The sequence below is a fragment of the Ranitomeya imitator genome, chromosome 4 (genome assembly GCF_032444005.1).
Source record: "Ranitomeya imitator isolate aRanImi1 chromosome 4, aRanImi1.pri, whole genome shotgun sequence".
Taxonomy (NCBI): Eukaryota; Metazoa; Chordata; class Amphibia; order Anura; family Dendrobatidae; genus Ranitomeya; species Ranitomeya imitator.
The window spans coordinates 12,402,698-12,423,150 of record NC_091285.1 but is presented as its reverse complement, the minus strand read 5'-3'; the positions used below and the strand labels follow the sequence as shown (position 1 = coordinate 12,423,150).

General features: G+C 42.3%; 2 protein-coding genes across 4 annotated transcripts; both read right to left on the bottom strand.

Annotated features, from left to right (window-relative positions):
• Positions 1-1,487: 1,487 nt before the first annotated feature.
• On the bottom strand, positions 1,488-17,737 carry LOC138675077 (E3 ubiquitin/ISG15 ligase TRIM25-like). 3 transcript variants are annotated; one of them, XM_069763053.1, is made up of 2 exons: positions 16,368-17,736; positions 1,488-6,403 (listed from the first exon to the last, which is right to left on the bottom strand). In XM_069763053.1, exons 1-2 carry the CDS (start codon positions 17,383-17,385, stop codon positions 5,766-5,768), a joined length of 1,656 nt encoding a protein of 551 aa, XP_069619154.1. In that variant the 5' UTR covers positions 17,386-17,736; the 3' UTR covers positions 1,488-5,765. The 3 variants fall into 3 exon arrangements, with proteins under 3 accessions (XP_069619154.1, XP_069619153.1, XP_069619152.1); XM_069763052.1 differs by lacking the exon at positions 1,488-6,403 and having other exon boundaries at positions 15,529-16,397; positions 16,428-17,737; XM_069763051.1 differs by lacking the exon at positions 1,488-6,403 and having other exon boundaries at positions 15,529-17,736.
• Positions 7,181-8,111, bottom strand: LOC138675081 (E3 ubiquitin/ISG15 ligase TRIM25-like). Its single transcript, XM_069763060.1, has one exon. It carries the CDS (start codon positions 7,956-7,958, stop codon positions 7,317-7,319), a length of 642 nt encoding a protein of 213 aa, XP_069619161.1. The 5' UTR covers positions 7,959-8,111; the 3' UTR covers positions 7,181-7,316.
• Positions 17,738-20,453: the final 2,716 nt, after the last annotated feature.

The following is a 20,453-nucleotide window of genomic DNA, read 5'->3' as shown; positions in this document are numbered from 1 at the left end:
TATTAATACAAAATAAAACATCACGGCACCTTCCCTTTAAGTAAAATCAAAGACAGAGAGAGGAATTGACAAATGTGCACAGTATGTGAATGGTGTATGACAGTGATATAGTTGATAAATCAGTGAATATATCTAGTATATGTTTGCACATAAGCCCTGGACCAAACATAAAAAGACCCTCGGTAATATGAAAAGCAAATCAAAAAAGCAAGAAAAAAATGTGATTAAGGTCGGTAGTGATAATAAAATATGTATTTTAATAAACAAGTACAGTGGGTATACAACAAGAATGCTAAAACGAGCAGCAGATCGTATGTAAATTCCAATAGTATATTGGTGGCAAATACATTTATATGTATAAGATGTATACAAATATAATATGACTGCTGACCCTATAGTGCAATAGATATAGGTGTAGTGTATAGATAAATAAGTCAACTATAGGGATCGAGGCACAATATATATGTTTTAATAAAGTGCATGTGCAAATGGGTTCCCTGCTTTGTATGTATTGTGCTTAAAGTGGTACAAATGTTGATTAGGGACAAGGCATCATATACAGTAGTATGCCCAGATACAGTCAAATGAGAATAGAAATGATACCTGAACTGATGAAGTTTGAAGCTACAATAAGCGTCTGTAAGCGGATGTGACATAAAGGATGAGGATCCCCAGCACTATGTGGTATTTGGGAATGAGGACTGCCATCTACTGTCTAAACGGGTTCCTGAGGAACCAACCAGAAGAGGGAAAGTTTAAGGAGCTACGAATTTAAATGGAGCACCAAGAAAAGGTATGATCAGGATGTGTGTCGAGGATGACGCGGAGGCCAGGGTGCCAGGAAATTTGAATCAGAGGGTTGTGGCGTGCCTGGAAGCAAAACTCAGTTGGCGCTAGACATGTTCGAGAATCAAGACTCCGCCGATCAAGGCCCGAACACCAGACCTGCACCAATAAAGATCCAGAGCCCAGATCACACCAGTTAAAAGCTGAGGCCCAACCTTTGTCCCAACTGGTATTACATCAGTCATTAGATAAGCACCAAAGAACCATGAGGACACTCTGCTCGGGGGTGGATGCCTGTGGTGGTGAACGTGAGGTTTGAGTTGCTTCCATCACTGACATATGGTAGAAGGGTTGGCCTGAGATAGTGCAACAGACAGGACGGGGGCCAGTTGAAATGAAGAAGGCCCAGCAAGCCTTGTTAGACTTTGTCAGGAGGACGTGCGGCCTAGCGAGAAAAAACAGAGGCCCCCACTAGGCTCTATGTTAGAGGAAGAAACAGAACAATGACTCTCAAAGGACTGGGATTATTACCTTTGTTAGAAAGATATAAGATTATATAACAAGAGACTGTTATAATATTTAGAGTGAACCTGAGGATTCCTTGTATATCTTATATTGTATATTTCATGATGTCATTACTGCGCTTTTAAACAGTTTAATTGGTTCCGCCTTATCCTTGTCTGTGTGTAGCACTTGGTCATCTGCTTACACGCTTACCCCATTTTTAGAACAATGATACTTGGTGTTTCTGTCAAGTATTGGGACAGAGTAGAATCTGCCAAAATGATAGGTCAAGATTTTTCCAGACAAAGTATCATCATAGGTGTATGTGAATGATAATTGGTGATGAAATGTATTTGGTTTGAGGGAGAAGATACATGGATAGAGTATAATAATTGCTGTCTGGATGGATTCTTAGCTCTACGGTAAGTCCTTATTTTAGACCTAAGGTTTTAATCACGTTCATGGAATCTTGCTTTAAGATTCTTTTCATGAATCTCAAAGTCCACGTCCATCAAACACAGTCACCAAAGGAGTAAGAATTGGCCAATATGTATGGATTGTATTAAAGACAATGGATGAGATGAGAAGAGCCATAATACATTTACTGAGGTAGGTTTTCTGTAGACATTGGACTGTAATATATGGGTGGAGTGTCTCCTGATTGTTATATCCAAAAATCAATTGATTGGGAATCAAAATGATACGTAGGGTGATTATTTTCATCATTCGACTTAAGAAAGGAGATACATTTTTGTAATTTCTCTATGGAATCCTAACAGATCAAGAAAATGTCATCGATGTACCGCCCCCAGAAGAGCACGTGGTCCATCCACCCATCCATCACACAGACTGGTACATACATCACACACACACACATTACTCACATGGCAGGAAATTAATTTGCAATTGCACTTTCTTAAATTGTAGGCACAAACCATATACCTTAGCTCTGGATTGTATTTGTTTTGCTCCCAGTGCAAATGTATTTTTTTTATTTCTCCATGGCAGGAATTAATTTGCACAAGCACTTTATTAGTACATATATGGTATGCTTTGATCCCTATAGGTGACTTATTTATCTATACATGTCAGGGATGTGCAGCAGATAGATCACACAGATCCCACCTCTACCCTTAGTTTGTCAGGGAGACGCAACTCTACTGTCTCCAATCACCAGGATTATTACACAATTTACTAACTAGTGATGGTTTAAGCCACGGCTGCTTCCAGTACATGGCTGGTTATTGAGCGTATGGTATGTACACCTCTGTCTCCGCATGGAATATACTGTATATACATACCTTGGTATGGACACTGCCAACTCCACAATAGCAAAATGAACTACTAGCTGTCACCATGAATCATTTATAGAGGCCGATTGGACACCCATTACAGGTGGCGTACGGCTTCAGGGGTGCGGTTTACAAAGCAAGAGGAACAGAGCTATTATATTTTATATATTTAATTTGGAAAGGTAGGCAATGTTTATAAAAAACAAAGATGTTACAAAATGGGAACAAAACAATACTGCATATAGCATTACATAACATAAAAAGGAACAATGAAAGAAAAATACTAAACCTGATGTTGCAGGAAAGGCTCTTCAGATCCGTACTGTAATTACCTATTCACAGTAGGAGGTCCATACTACAATGGAAGTGTCAGGTCTTTCTCACTTCTCCAGTTATAATGAATCTCATATGTTTAATGTGAGGATGATATGTTCCCTCTCTGAAGATATCTTTATGGATTTTAATTTTTCTCTATAACTATATACTACACCTATATCTATTGCAGTCTGCATTATGTAAGGAGAACGGCTCCAGCATCACATTGTAGATTAAATACAGGTTAAACATTCATATAACATTTGTATAAACATGTTGTATCACGACTCTGTTCTGCCTACAGCAACAATGTCACCCAACGAGGTTTTTTGCATAGATGATCATGCAGGCTGATGTGTATAAGAAGAGCAGTGACGGCTTCTGGAGAGATTTTTTTAACAACAGTTACATTCGGGTTCAAAAACACTAATTAGGGTCTAAATGAGACGATAATAAAAACTTATATTATCACATAATAACAATATAACTGTTCACAACATGGTGATCTTTTCCAGCCTCGTACTGGAATCACAGAGATGATTATCGATGAAGATCGGTCACACATATAAACCTTTCAGGCTTGTGATTCTCTGTCAATAAACAGAGGGAAGGAGGAGTCAAGAATGTTAATAACTCGAGGAGGCGGAGTTTTGTTAAGTGCATTCTGCCGCCCATAGCACTTAACACCTCACTTACATAAAAAATTGAAATTCTTAGGATTTTTGAAACGGATTGACGATATAAAGGTAAATATGAGTTCAGCTTTCACAGGGCTATGTGCACATATAAATGGTTCATGGGTTTATCTTCCTGACAGATTTCATTTAGCTAAAGTGGTTGTCTCAAGTTCATGAATAGTTAAAATTGCAAAATGCTTATATAAATAATCAACTTTATAATTTACCTCTTACTAAAAATCCTCTCCATTTTTTCTGGTCGACATATAAGTGAGAACAACAGAATTTAATTTTTTACCATCCTCCGCCACCAAAATGATTAACATTAAGTACTACATTATATTTACCACAAAATCGAGCAAACAAAAATGAAGCCACCATAAGACAAAAGTAAAAAGTTACGTTATGGACACTTTTACACTATTATTATGTAGTTGATCATTTGTTCCTAAACGCAATATAAATTGTCTAATTAGTCTTCGTTAGAAATGTTTTCTGCAGTAAAGCCTGATGCTTTCACGCAGCCTAAGACTTGGATGACAGCACTTTGTTCTCTGCTCTTCTCCGACCTCCTCTCAGTGTTAGAGATAGCAGCAGGTGCGGAGAGGAGATTGTACGTGGCCGATCACAGTGTATAGATGGTGGGGGATGGAAAAAAAATAGATTTTCAGGAAGTGCAGATCACACAGGATCTATGGTATAAAAGTGTAAAGAGTGAGGAAGGCACAGAGGGAAGGAGTATATAAATCTGGTAAAGCGTTAGCGAGCAGAAAGAGGAGAGAACACACTGGCAACTTGCAGTAAAGGAAAATCAAACCCGTCTTGGCATAAGAAGTTCTCACAGAAATCTATCATGGGCCGGAGAAATAATTTGTATCGGTCGTAGATTTTTTACAGAAGGAAAATCATTCCAGGAATGAAGCTGTGCTGATACATGAGACCTGGAGAAGACAGCAGCGTCTAGGACACACTGACCTCACATCCAGCCTGTATTACTGGGAGGGACACGACCACTGGAGAAATGTCTGAAACTAGGATCAGGTTGTCTTATCAGGAGGTCTGGGAATGGATGAAAGAATGAAGACTGCAGTGCAGCTCAAGGAAACCACTAACACGTGTACAAATATTTTCTTCCATGACAAAGGTGTGAACTCTTAATAAATTTGATTCATCTTATTAAATTGAAAAAATTGCAAAGAGCTCGTAAAAGCCAAGTCAGTTTGTTATTTACCTCTTACAGTGCAGTTTCCCAGGAAAGTAGCGTTTTCTTGCAATCTCTCAGCTTTAGAGCTTGTAAGTGCTGCTCTGAAGCTGAGGGGTCGCTGCATCTGGTAAACGTCAGTGCCTCTTCCTAAAAGCAAAGCTGACTCTACATGTTAGAACGCTGGGCCGTACTGTGAATCTTAAGAAGTTCACAGTCCCTGGCAAGAAGGAAATTACGAGGCCGAGGAGAGGTGCGCTCCAGAAGATAGATTATAGAACCCATATAAAGAAGTTGTACTTCTTGATAAAAAGTTTAACTTTGGCGGAAATTTGTCATAAAACAGTAAACTGGGCCGTCCTGACCGTCCGCGGTTCCAGCGCTGAGCTTCCGATGCTGATTCTGATGTCCTGTATTGGCTAAAGCCTTGACGCGACTTCGAAAGTGCAGCAGCCAATCAGTGAGCTCAAGGGCTCTGCCCGTGTGGATAGCATGCCTCCCGCAGAGATGCTGAGCTCACTGATTGGTTGTTGTGCTGTCAACATGACGTCAGTGCCGCATCCTATACCGGACATCGGAAGCAGCACTACAGACTCAGCACCGATACCGAGGACGGTGAGCAGAGCCGCAATCTATACCCAACTGCATCCGGGGCTGAACATTTAGGGTATGTGCACATTTACTACGGATTTACCGTGGATTTTATGCGGATTTTGTGTGGATTGCACCTGCGGTTTTCTATTATGGAGCAGGTGTAAACCGCTGCGGAATCCGCACAAAGAATTGACATGCTGCGGAATTTAACCCTCAGCGTTTCCGCGCGTTTTTTTCCGCAGCATGTTCACATAGCCTTACTAAAAGGCGATGACCCCATAATATTTATCTACAGACACTAGCTATACCCCTCCCACCGGTGCATTCTATTGGCTGATTGCTTCACCAATCATATTCTAATCACCGTGATGTAATCTGTCACTGGGTAGATTTCTTCTAGGGCAACGTTTCCTCACAGCTCCTCCATGATATCTTTATAGAACCATTTGATACACATAACACAGCATGTAGAGGCTCGGAGAAGGTGGCAGTGAAGGTGTGTAAGTGTCTGATGGGGTCGCACAGCTCATAAAAGGACAACTGCCCGGCCTCATAATCCAGACATATCCTGACTCTATCACTGGAGATCTGGTGAGGTAACGGGATCACTTTACTGCCATGCATCACTGAATACTGATTATTATTCACCCTCCCTTTATGTAAACACCAGGACTTGTTATTATCTCCAATGTATAACTTCTGCCCCCTCCTGTCTATACTGGGATAACACATCCCCACACTCCACCACTCTGATCTACTGATCTCCACATCCCAGTAATGTCGTCCTGAGGTAAATCTCCTCCCGCTCATCACCTGATAACCCTGGAATCTCTCTGCTGTTTCTGGACGATTCTGTGTTATTCTTGTCCAGGTCGCAGTTTTCAGGTCGTCTGATATAAGGAGATTATTAGCGGCCGTGTTTACATCCAGTAATATGTCTGCAGGATCCTCCACATGAAAGATCACATTTATATCTCTTATCATATCAGATAATGTGTGTGATATGTGTGAGATCAGCTCCGCACCCCGATCACCTCCATCATGTCCCCATCTGTCATCACCTCCATCATGTCCCCCTGTGTCCTCATCACCTCCATCATGTCCCCATGTATCTTCATCACCTCCATCATGTCCCCCTGTGTCCTCATCACCTCCATCATGTCCTCCTGTGTCCTCATCACCTCCATTCCCCTCAGGATCACACAAGTCACCGGTGTCTGGTTCCTGTAGGACAGTCAGTGGATCCGTCATGTTACACAGCTCCTCAATGTGCCTCATCTTCCTGGACAGCTCGTCCTTCTTTATTTCCAGCTTCTGGATCACATCAGACAGGGACATCTGCTTTTCCCGCCTGGAGATCTGACTCAAGATCCTCTTCTCCAGGTCGTCCACCCGTTTTCTGATGTCTATAAACAGGGCAGTGACTCTTTTGGTTTCTCCAGATGATTTTTCTTTAACTTTTCTCCTGCGTTCCTCCAGTCTCTGGACTAGGGTTGAGCGAAACGGGTCGTTCATTTTCAAAAGTCGCCGACTTTTGGCAAAGTCGGGTTTCATGAAACCCGACCCGACCCCTGTGTGGGGTCGGCCATGCGGTGCGCGACTTTGGCGCCAAAGTCGCGTTTCGTATGATGCGCTTGGCGCCATTTTTTCAGCCAATGAAGGAGCGTGGGCAGAGTGATGACATAGGTCTTAGGGGCGTGGACGCCTATCGTCAGCTTGTCGCTTGTGCGCAGCAGCGATTTGAAATGTGTAACACCAGCATTTCTGTTCAGGGATGGAGGGGGGGGGGAGAGAGAGAGAGAGAGAGAGAAAAAAAAAAAAAAAAAATCCCATTGGGTTTCGTGTTTCGGTCGATCCCCGACTTTACGCCATAATCGGCCGATTTCACTCGACCCGACTTTAGAGAGATAGTCGGGTTTCGCGAAACACGGCTCGACTCTAAAAAGGTCAAGGTCGCTCAACCCTACTCTGGACTCTTTCCTCAGTCTTCATTCTCTTTGTGATCAGTTTCTGTAGAACATTTCTCAGTTTCTCCTTCTTCTTCTCGGAGGCCTCATTCATCATCTCCACCCGGTGTCCCCGATGTTCTCCAACCAAACTGCAGGACACACAGATACAAGCATCGTCCTCAGTGCAGTAATATTCCAGGATCTTCTTATGGACAGAACATTTCCTGGTCTCCAGAGATGTGCTGGGATCAGTGAGGACGTGTTCTGGTCCTTTACTGTGAAGTTTTAGGTGTTTCTCACACAGAGAAGCCTCACATTGTAGACAGGATTTCACAGCAGGTACCGGAGAGTGAATGCAGTAAGTGCAGCAGATCCCGGTGATCTCCTCCTGATGTGGCTGAGTAGACAGGAAGTTCTCCACAACATTACTCAGAGTTATGTTCCTTATCAGTGCTGGTCGCCTCCGAAACTTTTCTCTACATTCAGGACAGGAATAATCTCCAGACTCGTCCCGTGTATTCAGGACCTGGTCAATACAGTCCCGGCAGAAGTTGTGTCCACATCTCAGGGTTACAGGATCTGTATACAGGCTCAGACAGATGGAACATTCCAGCTCCTTTCTGAGACCAGCAGACGCCATCGCTGAAAGCAGAAGGAAGAAATGAAAGTAAAATTCTCCCGTAAACACCCAGTGGGTATGACCCACAATTACTAGAAAGCGAGGGCCTGAACTTGTCCTTCTGGCTGTATCTGCAGGTTTAGTGACGATTTCATAAAATACCTACAGTACTTAAGGTCGGTTTTGTCACTATCACTCAGGTTTTTGTGCTATAAAGATTTTTAATTTTGTGTTTTTTCTTGAGTCATTACTGCAGCCCGTGCTGAATTGTGACTTCTTCTATTTCCTGTTTCTGCCAAAGCAATAAATCTCCGCCGTTTGTTGCTATGTTTTCCTTCGTCTGTTAGGGCTTTTTCAGACGTCCCTGATCATCGGTCCGATCTCGGATCACAATATACGGAGTGGCCACTCGTCTCCCAACCCCGAGCGTGACAAGTTCATATATATCTATGAGGCTGTCAGTCTTGGGGTTGGGAGATGCGCGGCCAGCGCATGCATTGTGATCCGAGATCACGGAAGTCTTAAAGAGCCCTACTTGGGTTTAATGTCATCACCAGAGGGAATAATAGGAGCTTATCGATCACTAATTCATTGACTGAGGTATAATATTTAAGAGTTTATCTAATAAAGTCTACCACTGTCCATATGTCGTGTTAGGTCACCTGGAGGGCCTATGGGTGTCACATTCAATCTCAAAAGTAACCTACAAATGACCATGTCTTCAGACGATTTGTGTTATAAAGATTCTGCTTCCTACAGTGACGATAGATTATCCTATTGCTTCCCCTATGTTCCTATAGTGCTAACACCACAGAATGTTTCTAATGGAGCGAATTTGTAAAGCAGAAACTTTGGGCAGCAGAACTGCAGGATAAATTGAAGGGGATGTCCATGAGGTCAAGAAAATTGGATTGGTCGGTGTGTGACACCAAGCTCCTCTACCGTACAGGTGATACCTGGAGCTAAGGACTCTGGAAGTTCACAGTATTCAGAGCTGGGACAGCAGAGCTCATATAGTGAGTAGTGATCGGTTCCTGGTCCTCCGGCTTAGATTACATTTACTTTAATGAGAACCCAAGCACAGCCACAACACAATGTACCCAAAATATTGCTGCACCCTTAAAGAATCCCACCAGCAATTTATACATAGACATATAACACTGTGTAATCTATTTCATCCCAGCTCAGTTATATCCATACATTATTGGCATCTTGTTCATGTGATCCAGTCCGACCACCAATTCCATACGTTTCCCTGTTTGGCCAAGATGTCGGTCTCGTCTGTTGTTGAGAACATCCAATGAACTACAGAAATACAATAGTTTAGCATGAAAATCCTCCTGGCTGCCTCCAAACCAAGCTCTGCTCTCACTATTTCTTGGTATGAACCCCCTTCAATGCCATACTTGCTGATAATACGGGAACTGGATCATAATAGGGAGACTCAGTAATATGAAGATCAAACAAGGACATTTTGGAGACACTTCTGGGCTTCTGAAGGGCAGGCTGAATTATCATTCATTTACATTGTTAATGATGCTAAGATTAGAGTGCTGAAGGAGAAATCAGTCCAGGAATGAAGCTGTGCTGATACATGAGAGCTAGTGACGACAGCAGAACCCTGGATACCTTACAAATTACGGCTTTTACTAGATTGAGACTTAAGTTTGATCCTCAGTTGCAAGATGGAATCTTCCCCCAACAGATGCAAATAGTGTCAGACGGACGCCATTTACTATAATCTGGTCTTTTTGGTTTCCATAAAAGCAGCATGAAAGTATTAGACACTTTATCTGAGTCCAAATGTACACCATTGTTGTTAGTGGATCCATCTGACACCATTTTAGTCTGTAATCAGAGGAAACAGTCACATTTTCATAGCTCCTTTCTTCGTTGTGAAACCAGCCTTAGGCTAGGGTCACATTGCGTTAGGGCAGTCCGTCTAGCGCATAGCGCTACGGACTGCGCTAACGCAATGCCCCAAAAGGGATCGCGTTAGCCAATCCCGATAGCGCAGATCCCAGATCTGCGCTAGCTAGGAACGGACCGCGAAACGCTGGTCCGTCACTCAAATGACGGCACATCGCTAGCGCACGCCCAATGTGGGTGTGCGCTAGCGATGCCTTCGCCATTACAGGCTATGGCGGCGTTAATGGACTACGTTACACCGCGTTATGCCGCGGTGTAACGTACTCCGTTAAACGCGGTCACATAACGCAAATGTGACCCTAGCCTTACACATGAAGGGTTAAATCCAGGGTGATTATTGTGGACAAATGTTTCACAATAATCTTGCAGTGGAAACAGGCAAAGTATCACCCCATGAATGCACAAAGTGCTGCACAAAAGATCACGGTTCTCAGCAGCACATCGTTCTGTGTAAACTGTGTAAATATATCTTACTCTGCCAAGAACAATGGCAGCCAACGCCGACTGAACAACGGATTACAGATCATGAGTGACATTCAAAGCCGGATCGTCCTGATTAAACAGGTTATTAAACGTCAAACATGTAGCGGGACGGTATTCGTATAAGGCCACATGATTGTTAATTCTCTCACGTGAGAGAATCAGATCGATTGTGGTAATGAAACATTAATCAAACTTTGCTCCGAGTTTGAGCCGAGTGTCACCTTATTGTGATCTGATTATCTTCGATGTGAGAATCACAGCACAGGTGAGAAGATGGAAAACGTAATTTCTCCATCTTCTCTATTGTTTGAGTCCACGGATGCTAGACTGCACTCGGATGTCATCTGAGTGCAGTCCAATATTTCACACTCATCTATAGACTTGTATGGGTGAGTGTCATCCGATTTGAAAAAAAAAAAACGCAGATCTCGACTGTGTCAAAGCATAACATTGGGCCGAGTGCTATCCGATAAAATATTGGAGAGCCGTGTTATACGTTATTTGTGAGCGATCGCTAACACTGAGCGCAGCGATTCCCATGATCCAGATATGTTCAGAAAAACATAATAAAACCAACACCCCCAACTTCTACCCCAACATTTCCTGCTATCTTTATCAAGAGAACATGTGATTAAAAAAATGTATGTGATGAGAATCACATTTCTCTCTTACTCTGTGTTAGCTACAACTTCTGCCATATTGTGAGGAATTTGTATTCTTTAAATTACAGTGATATTGATTTCCATTTATGCCCATGAGTTTGATAAGTAAAAGATGGGATGTCAGGGATGAATATCGCTATTTATCACTGGTTTAATTAAAAAGTTTGGTAAAAAGATGTAACAAACAGTTCATAGTTCGATGCCATGTCCGATGGCTTGGGAATTATACAGTATTGTTATCATTATGCTGTTGTTTTCATACTGCCTTGTAATCAGGTTTGCCTTTTAAAAGGTTGTCCTGTCTCTCTCCCTGTAGCCCAGCTCTGATGTCAGTAACTCCTCCCTTCTTCCTCAGATAGTGTATGTCAGCCATGTTTCTAGTTCATCTCTATGCATTTCTCACTTTAGAATCGTCGTTTTATCCACTGCAATTGTGCATAATACAAGAATTCACTTTGAGAATAAAACTTCTGTTATCTTCATACGTGCCTCCGCAGTCGAGTTAAGCTATCTGATGAAATCTCTTTTGTGAGTACTGGCCAATACTGACATAGAAACGGTGTCACAGGAGCCCACTCTCCCAGTCTAGTAACAAAGTCAGAATATTCCCAGATCTAAATGTTAATTCACGCCACTAATTTTTCTATGCCCAGTATTTTTGGGTGTAAAAGGTGGAAACTTATGTTAGGGTGTCGGAGGGCAAATTCGGGCAGTAGGGGTAATAGTAGACGACACTGCTAATGTTACCTTGTTACATCTCTCTGACCGATCTGTGTGTGTTGGGGGATGTAAGATGAGGGGCTACTTGCTTGATCTGTCTTCATACGGCACCAAAATATCTCGTCTCGACCCTGGAGAAAAGTAATAATCCCAAATAATTGATCTCACCTGTCTATAAAAGTCCGACGCTGACTCAGAACAAATTAAGTTACCAGCAAGAAAATGTGAAAATCTAAAGCTTAAAAAATTAGTTTTATAAGAACATATTAAACATCTCATGGAAGATTTTACCGAATAATGAAATGAAGCTGGTAACATACTTTGTGGGACATCTAATGTAATGCACATTTTAGCACCTGGTAGAATATAATAACCCCAAAATGGGCAAAAATACAACCTATATAGTAAAGCTATTACCCCATTACAAATTAAACAAAATGAAAAATTAAATATAAGAAAAAAAATTAAAATTTTGATCAAGTTCAGTTATTTATTTTATTAAGTGCTGGGGCGGTCTACAGAATGTATGGGAACTGCCCCAAAATCACATTGACACAAATCAAACATGCATAAAACTTGTTTTTTTACATATGTTGTATGACCACACTGTTCTTTTGCCTTCGGTAACAATCTCACCCCAGTGATGGTAATTTTTTTCCCGCAGAATGTATACAGAATTCAGTACCATCTTTATGCCGACGACACACAACTATATACGTCATCCCTTGACCTTACCCCCGCTGTACTACAGAACGCCACTGACTGTCTGTCCGCAGTCTCCAACATCATGTCCGCTCTCTATCTGAAACTCAACCTCTCCAAAACTGAACTTCTTCTGCTCCCGCCATCTACTAACCTCCCTAAATCTGACATTTCCCTCTCCGTGGGTGGCACCATAATAACACCCCGGCAGCAGGCGCGCTGTCTGGGTGTTATGTTTGACTCCGATCTCTCCTTCACCTCCCATATACAATCTCTTGCCCGCTCGTGCCGCTTACACCTAAAGAACATCTCTAGAATCCGCCCTTTTCTCACCATGGAGACAACAAAACCCCTCACTGTCGCCCTGATCCACTCCCGCCTGGACTACTGCTACGCTCTATTAATTGGCCTCCCCCTCACTCGACTTTCCCCTTCCCAGTCCATCCTTAATGCAGCAGCCAGGGTCGTCCATCTGGCTAATCGTTACTCGGACGCGTCTGCTCTTCGCCAGTCGTTACACTGGCTACCCAGTCATTACAGGATACAATTCAAAGTACTTGTTCTCACCCACAAAGCTCTCCACAATGCAGCACCCCCTTACATCTCCTCCCTCATTTCTGTCTATCAGCCTAACAGACCACTGCGCTCTGCAAATGACTTTCGATTAACCTCTGCACTAATCCGTACCTCCCACTCCCGACTCCAAGACTTCTCCCGTGCTGCGCCAATGCTCTGGAATGCTCTACCCCAAGATATTAGGACCATCCATAATTTGCATAGTTTTAGGCGCTCGCTCAAAACACATTTGTTCAGAGCGGCCTATCACGTTCACTAATCAAAGTTATGTTATGTTTGTGTGTGTGTAGCCCATTCACTATCTCCATCTACCCCCCACCCCCTGAAGATGGCTGGACCATGATTGTAAATACATCATTGTAAATACACTCCTGTACTTTGCATCTCCCCCTCCTCATTGTAGATTGTAAGCTCTCACGAGCAGGGTCGTCTTATTTCGCTTTAATTATTGTATTGTTAACGTTGTTACTTATGACTGTTGTGTTTGAAGCTGTTAAACTGTAAAGCGCTGCGGAATATGTTGGCGCTATATAAATAAAGATTATTATTATTATTATTATTATTACAGAATATTGGCTAAACGAGGTCTTGGAGATGATCATGTGAGCTGCACGGGAACAACAGCGCCGTCTTCTCGAAAGATCTTTTTAATACCATCACTTCCAGGTACCGAGAACCCAGATAAAGTCTAATCTAAACAATCATAAAAACCTTCTGGACTCTCGGGATTTTGTACTTTGGATCTTACAAAATTAAAAATACTATAAGACCATGACCGCTGATTACAGTTTATTTCATATATTTGTTCTCCCGTTTAATTTCTGGGTTTTTTACATTATTTTTCTTCTATCCGACTTATTATCATTTTAAACCCATATTTTACAGTCGGTCATTAATTTTAGTAATCAATTATTTTTCAGATATTTATCATTTTTGCTTATAGATGCAGTTAAACAACCAGCCAATAAGCGCTTCATCATTTTTTTGCTCTGTACTGTTTTTATATGAACTTTAAAATATTCTTACCACATCCTCCCCCACATTACACATTAGTGTTGGGCTGCTCATCTTGTGTATTTAGTTTCCCACAGTCAGATCTGATTCCTGCTCGGCATCCATCTATTTTGAGGACTTCTAGTACATAGGTCACCATCCTGATTGGGTCACCTTGTCGCGGTGGGTTGACTTTTTATAATATTCTTACCACGACCTCCCCCACATTACACATTAGTGTTGGGCTGCTCATCTTGTGTATTTAGCTTCCCACAGTTAGGTCTGGGTCCTGCTCGGCAGCCAACTATTTTGAGGACTTCAGACACATAGGTCACCATCCTGATTGGGTCACCTTGTCGCGGTGGGTTGAGTTTTATGAATTTTTTAATCAAAATAGTGTCCACTGAGTACCCTGGGTTTTTTTTACATGTATTACTACAATTTATTTACTTACTGCATGGCATCTATTCACTGTTTTTATTCTAAGTTTTATTTCTTAAAACGACTAGTATTTATTTATGGCGCTGATTTTTATTTTATAGCTATTTTCTGGGAGATAAGCCACCGCCAGAGTAGTCTGGCAGCGGCTCTTTCATAGGGAACATAGGAGCAATTGGTCCATCCCAGTGTAAGGAGGTCTCAGGAGAGATAAATGTCATCCGAAAAACAATTTAGCTATATATTGTACATGGGGGCTTTACTGATAGCAGCAGAGAGGGGGATACACAGATCAGAGTGTGGAGTGGAACATCCAAATCATAGGTAGGAACAGATTACACAAGCAACATACTGGGAGGAAAGCGCACACTAGATGACCTGACATGGGGTCTCGGAATACAGTAAAAAAAGTGTTTTTAGTCTGCTAAAACAATAAGGCATAAAAACCTATACATAGTTTGTACTGATACATCTATAAAGGCCTAAACAATTATTTTATCACATTATTTAAGTGAGAAAATCTGTAAAAAAAAATTAATAACATTGTAAATTGTTGATCTTCACATTATCTGGATTTAAAAAAGTAATGAAATAGTGGAACGTATTTAAAAAAATCACACAAATGAAAATATTAGTAATTGATAAAAAATAAAATTATGACTCAGAATTTGTCAGCATCAGGCGCTCCTGATGAAGCGCTCATGACAGCTATACGCATGGGGTCTCCACATCCACTGTGGGCAGTAATGTCATTTCTTCACTTGTATTTACAAAGCTTTGGAAACTGTATTATCTATTTCATCATTTATTTAGGGATTAGTTTATTTCGGTATAAAGCGATGAACCTTTATGATCCTGCTATTTTTGTGTTTCCCCTGACGGCTCTGTGTGTTCACCATTATGACGGTCCAGGCCCTGAGGTCTGACCTCACTTAAATGTGAATAATATTGATTTGAATTTTGTGCTATTTCTCAGGATTTTCTAAAAAAAAAAAAAAAAAAATTTAAGACATACATTCTTACATTTTGTGTAGTCTTTGTTTGTTTTTTGTTTTTCATCCAATCTGAATGAATATTTCAGCCTGAAACCTAATGAAAATGATGGAAATCACTAAAATATGTACACATTTCTTACATGTCAAAGGCGTCCATAACTCTAACATGATAACCTGGAGAAAACAGGAAGGGCTGAGCTATTGCCTCTCTCACAACAGCACCCAACTGGCTGAAGGGTGGTCCAATCAGATTGCTTAATTTCTGAATCTTTGGGCAGATTTTTTTCGAGCTTGATTGTTCCTCACAGCTGTGAAGCCTCCTGATATATCTAAACATCCTCCAAATACATAAAATGCAGCATGTAGGGGCTCGGAGAAGGCGGCAGTGAAGGTGTGTAAGTGTCTGATGGGGTCACACAGCTCATAAAAGGACAACTGCCCGGCCTCATAATCCAGATATATCCTGAATTTATCACTGGAGATCTGGTGAGGTAACTGGAATGTCTTACCATAATATTTGACTGAACATTGATTATTATATGCCAGCCCTCCATATAAACACCAGGACTTGTTATTATCTCCAATGTATGATTTAGGCCCACACCTGTCTATACTGGGGTAACACATCCCCACACTCCAACACCGTGATCCACTGATCTCCACATCCCAGTAATGTCGACCGCAGGAAAATTCATTATTGCTCATCACCTGTGAATAAGACTGGAATCTCTCTTCTGTCTCTGGAAAATTTTGTGTTATCAGGGTCCAGGTCGCAGTTTTTAGGTCGTCTGATATAAGGAGACTATTATCAGCCGTGTTTAGATCCAGTAATATGTCTGCAGGATCCTGCACAGAGAAGGTCCCATGTATATCTCTTATCATAGCAGATAATGTGCGAGATATGTGTGAGGTCCACTCCGCACCCCGATCACCTCCATCATGTCCTCCTGTGTCCTCATCACCTCCATCATGTCCTCCTGTGTCCTCATCACCTCCATCATGCCCCCCTGTGTCCTCATCACCTCCCTCCTCTTCCGGATCACAAAAGTCACCCTTGTCAGGTTCCCGCAAGACAGTCAGTGGATCCGTCATGTTACACAGCTCCTCAATGTACCTCATCTTCCTGGACAGTTCGTCCTTCTTTATTTCCAGCTTCTGAATCAAATCAGAGAATGACAGTGACACCTGCTCTTCCCGCCTGGAGATCTCACTCAGGACCTTCTTCTCCAGGTCGTCCACCCGTCTCCTGATGTCTATAAACAGGGCAGTGACTCTCTCGGCTTCTCCAGATGCTTTTTCTTCAGCTTTTCTCCAGTGCTCCTCCAGATTCTGGACTTTTTCCTCAGTCTCTTCTCTTTTTGTGATTAGATACTGCAGAACATTTCTTAGTTTCTCCTTCTTCTTCTCAGAGGCTTTATACACAGGATGCAATTTATGTCCCCGGTGTTCTCCAAACAGAGAGCAGGACACACAGATACAAGCATCATCCTCAATGCAGTAATATTCCAGGATTTTTTTATGGACAGAACATTTCTTGTTCCCAAGAGAAGTGCTGGGATCAGTGAGGACGTGTTCTGCTTCCTTGCTGTGAACTCTCAGGTGTTGATCACATAGAGAAGCCTCGCAGTTTAGACAGGATTTAACAGCAGGTGCAGGAGAGTGAATGCAGTAAGTGCAGCAGATCCCGGTGATCTTCTTTTGACTTGGCAGAGGAGACAGGAAATTCTCCACTACTTTACACAGAGTTATGTTCCTCTTCAGTGCCGGACGGTCCAGAAACTCTTCTCTACATTCAGGACAGGAATAAACTCCTGATTCCTCTTGCGTGTTCAGGAACTGACCAATACAGTCCAGGCAGAAGTTGTGTCCACATCTCAGGGTTATAGGATCTGTATAAAGGCTCAGACAGATGGAACATTCCAGATCATTTCTTAGACCAGCAGACGCCATCGCTGACAACAGGAGGAAGAAATGAAAGTAGAATTTTCTAGCTGACAATGGGTGTGATCCACTTTTACCAGAAAGGGAGCAGCTGAACTTGCCCGTCTGGTTTATCAGTAGGCTTACTGACAGCAAAGATCTCAGAAAATACCTTAAAGTGAACCTGTCATCAGGATTTTGCTAAGAAGCCTATAGACACTGTCAGATTGGCACGTTATACTGATTAAAATGATACCTTTGGTGAAGATATCCATCTTGTGGTTCTTCAGTAATCAGTGTTAGAAGATTTCGGTGAATGAGATGCCCGTGCTACAGGGCAGGACTGTAGGCACAGTCTTATCTTCCTGCTCTAATCCAGAGAAACTAAGAAAAAACCTGCCCACAGGCCACCCAGAAGCACCCAGAGGGTTAAATTCTTTTTCTCTGGGAGGTCATGAGGAGCCAGGCCTTTCATCTAACTGTTAACTGACTATATGTTCTGTTTATACTTTGTCCTACAGCTATTGTATTTGCACATCTGACCATTATATGTGTATAACCATTGTGTATATATAGTGCATTGTCTAGTGTGCCCTTAAGGTGAATAAATTTGCTCTTTTATCTTGATCCACAAATCCACATGTCCATTTCTCAGCCTAATCTCAAATGCTACTGGGGCGGGATTCTGGCAAAAAATTATCCTGTTAACGGACCAGGCATACAGTTAGGTCCATATATATATGGACAGAGACATTTTTCTAATTTTGGTTATAGACATTACCACTATGAATTCTAGACAAAACAATTCAGATCCAGTTGAAGTTCAGACTTTCAGCTTTCATTTGAGGGTATCCACATTAAAATTGGATGAAGGGTTTAGGAGTTTCAGCTCCTTAACATGTGCCACTGGGGCTAGTGAAAGGGGCCTCTCAGCCTGTCAGGGTTGTGGGCGAGTATGCAGCTACGTCCGTGACTGCGTGGGCCACCTTCTCTCACTCCCTGTACCTTCCTGGGCCCAGTGACAGGGGAGTGTCTGTGTAAAACTGTGCTAAGCTGACCTTATGTGTCCCTAGGGAGTGTGGAACGTCACGATGGTACAAGTGGGGAGACCTTACCACGTGATCCTGCTGACGTAATATTGACGTCAGGCGGGGTGGCGAGGTGTGGACCCTTCACGATTCCTTCACAACCCGGAACACGGACTTCTTCAGGAAGTCCAAGTTACTGTTCGTCACCCCAAAAATCGTCTGTTTCTCATGCTGTCATCTGTGTGACAGGGCGAGAAACACCAGCGGCTCTGAATGTCGATGCTGCAGGGTCAAGATGTGAGATGTCACCGTGAGCCCACAGTTGTGAATTGCGGTAAAAATCTTATTCTCTTCTAACCAGCAGCCATCTACACACTGACAAGAGTGTAATAGCTCCTAAGTGAGGACTTTCTCAAGCAGCAGCAGTGCCGTCAGTGAGTTCATAGGGGTTTATGAGTTGATGAACCCCCGATGAACTCACTGACGGCCCAGCAGCTGTGTGAGAACGTTCTGATGAACTCCTGTGAACTTTCTCACGGCACTTCCGGTGTCAGTGTGTAGCCTGGCTGTTGGTTAGAGCAGTCACTGCTGATGTGAATTATTGTGGATAGGTGAGGGAAATAGTACATTCAAGAAAAAGAGGAGGGGGGGAGAGGGAAGATTAGGAGCTTGACACGCCGAGACATGCATCTGTAAGTCGTTGCAAAGGAATGTAGCTGGTGGGTGCTGTACCTGCTGGTGATTTCAGCTGAAGTAGAAGAAAGGAAAAGGGAATATCCAGCACGTCCATCCAGTGTAAGTAAAATATCCAAAATTTATTGAAGCATTTTAAAAAACAATATTAAAAAAGAGAGAGAGACCCTCTCTGCCTGACGCATTTCTGGCGCACCACGGCGCCCTTAGTCATAGGAACTAATGACTAAGGGCGCCGTGGTGCGCCAGAAACGCGTCAGGCAGAGAGGGTCTCTCTCTCTTTTTTAATATTGTTTTTTTAAATGCTTCAATAAAGTTAGGAAATAGTAGTTTATTATTTTTTCACTTTTACAGGTGACATAGGCATCTGTGATTAGGTATTAAGGTAAATATGTTTTTTATTTTGTTTTTTTACGTTTTACAGGGGACAAGGACTTCAGGGATTAGGCATCAAGGTAAGTATAACTGTGTTTTTTATTTGATTTTAATATTTATTCTAACTTTGTTTTCTCTAGTTTGAGCAAAGACTTCAGCTGATGACTACCCCCATCAGCAGTGCCTGCTCTCTGTTATCAGCGACAGCAGGTATAGGCTGATGGGTGAAGTAGTAAGCAGTTTACTGCCAGTCACAGCTGCGGTCTCACGAATCGATGATATTTGACAACATGCGCCCGCAGCACTCTGACCGGCGGTAACGATCTTACTGCAGATTGTAGCCCATGTTGTGCGTGCTGTCACGTAGATGGTCCAGGTTCGAGTAGTGCTCTGGTACCTGAACCAAACATTAAATAAATGTTTGACCAAACCTGTCAGACCCGAACATCCACGAGTCCTCCCATCTCTACCCATGAAATAAACTTTCCTTTTTGGACGCATTTAAATTAAAAAGGTTGTACAGTACCGTAACTGTGTTTTTTTCATAAACCATGTTTTTATGTGGCTCTCAATACATCCACTATGTTATTTTAGCAATATTACCTTTTATCACGCGCTAGCAGCATGTACTTGTGGCTGGCTGCAGCTCGGATGGGTTAATCGACAACTTCCTCTCTCTCCTGACTTCCTGTGTTCTATTACTACAAGTTCCATCATAGTAACATACATAGTAACATAGTTAGTAAGGCCGAAAAAAGACATTTGTCCATCCAGTTCAGCCTATATTCCATCATAATAAATACCCAGATCTACGTCCTTCTACAGAACCTAATAATTGTATGATACAATATTGTTCTGCTCCAGGAAGACATCCAGGCCTCTCTTGAACCCCTCTACTGAGTTCGCCATCACCACCTCCTCAGGCAAGCAATTCCAGATTCTCACTGCCCTAACAGTAAAGAATCCTCTTCTATGTTGGTGGAAAAACCTTCTCTCCTCCAG

What these genes read in the sequence shown, in the direction of transcription:
- LOC138675077 (XM_069763051.1), bottom strand. Translation starts at nt 17,385, where the DNA reads ATGGCGTCTGCTGGTCTAAGAAATGATCTGGAATGTTCCATCTGTCTG.
- LOC138675081 (XM_069763060.1), bottom strand. Translation starts at nt 7,958, where the DNA reads ATGGCGTCTGCTGGTCTCAGAAAGGAGCTGGAATGTTCCATCTGTCTG.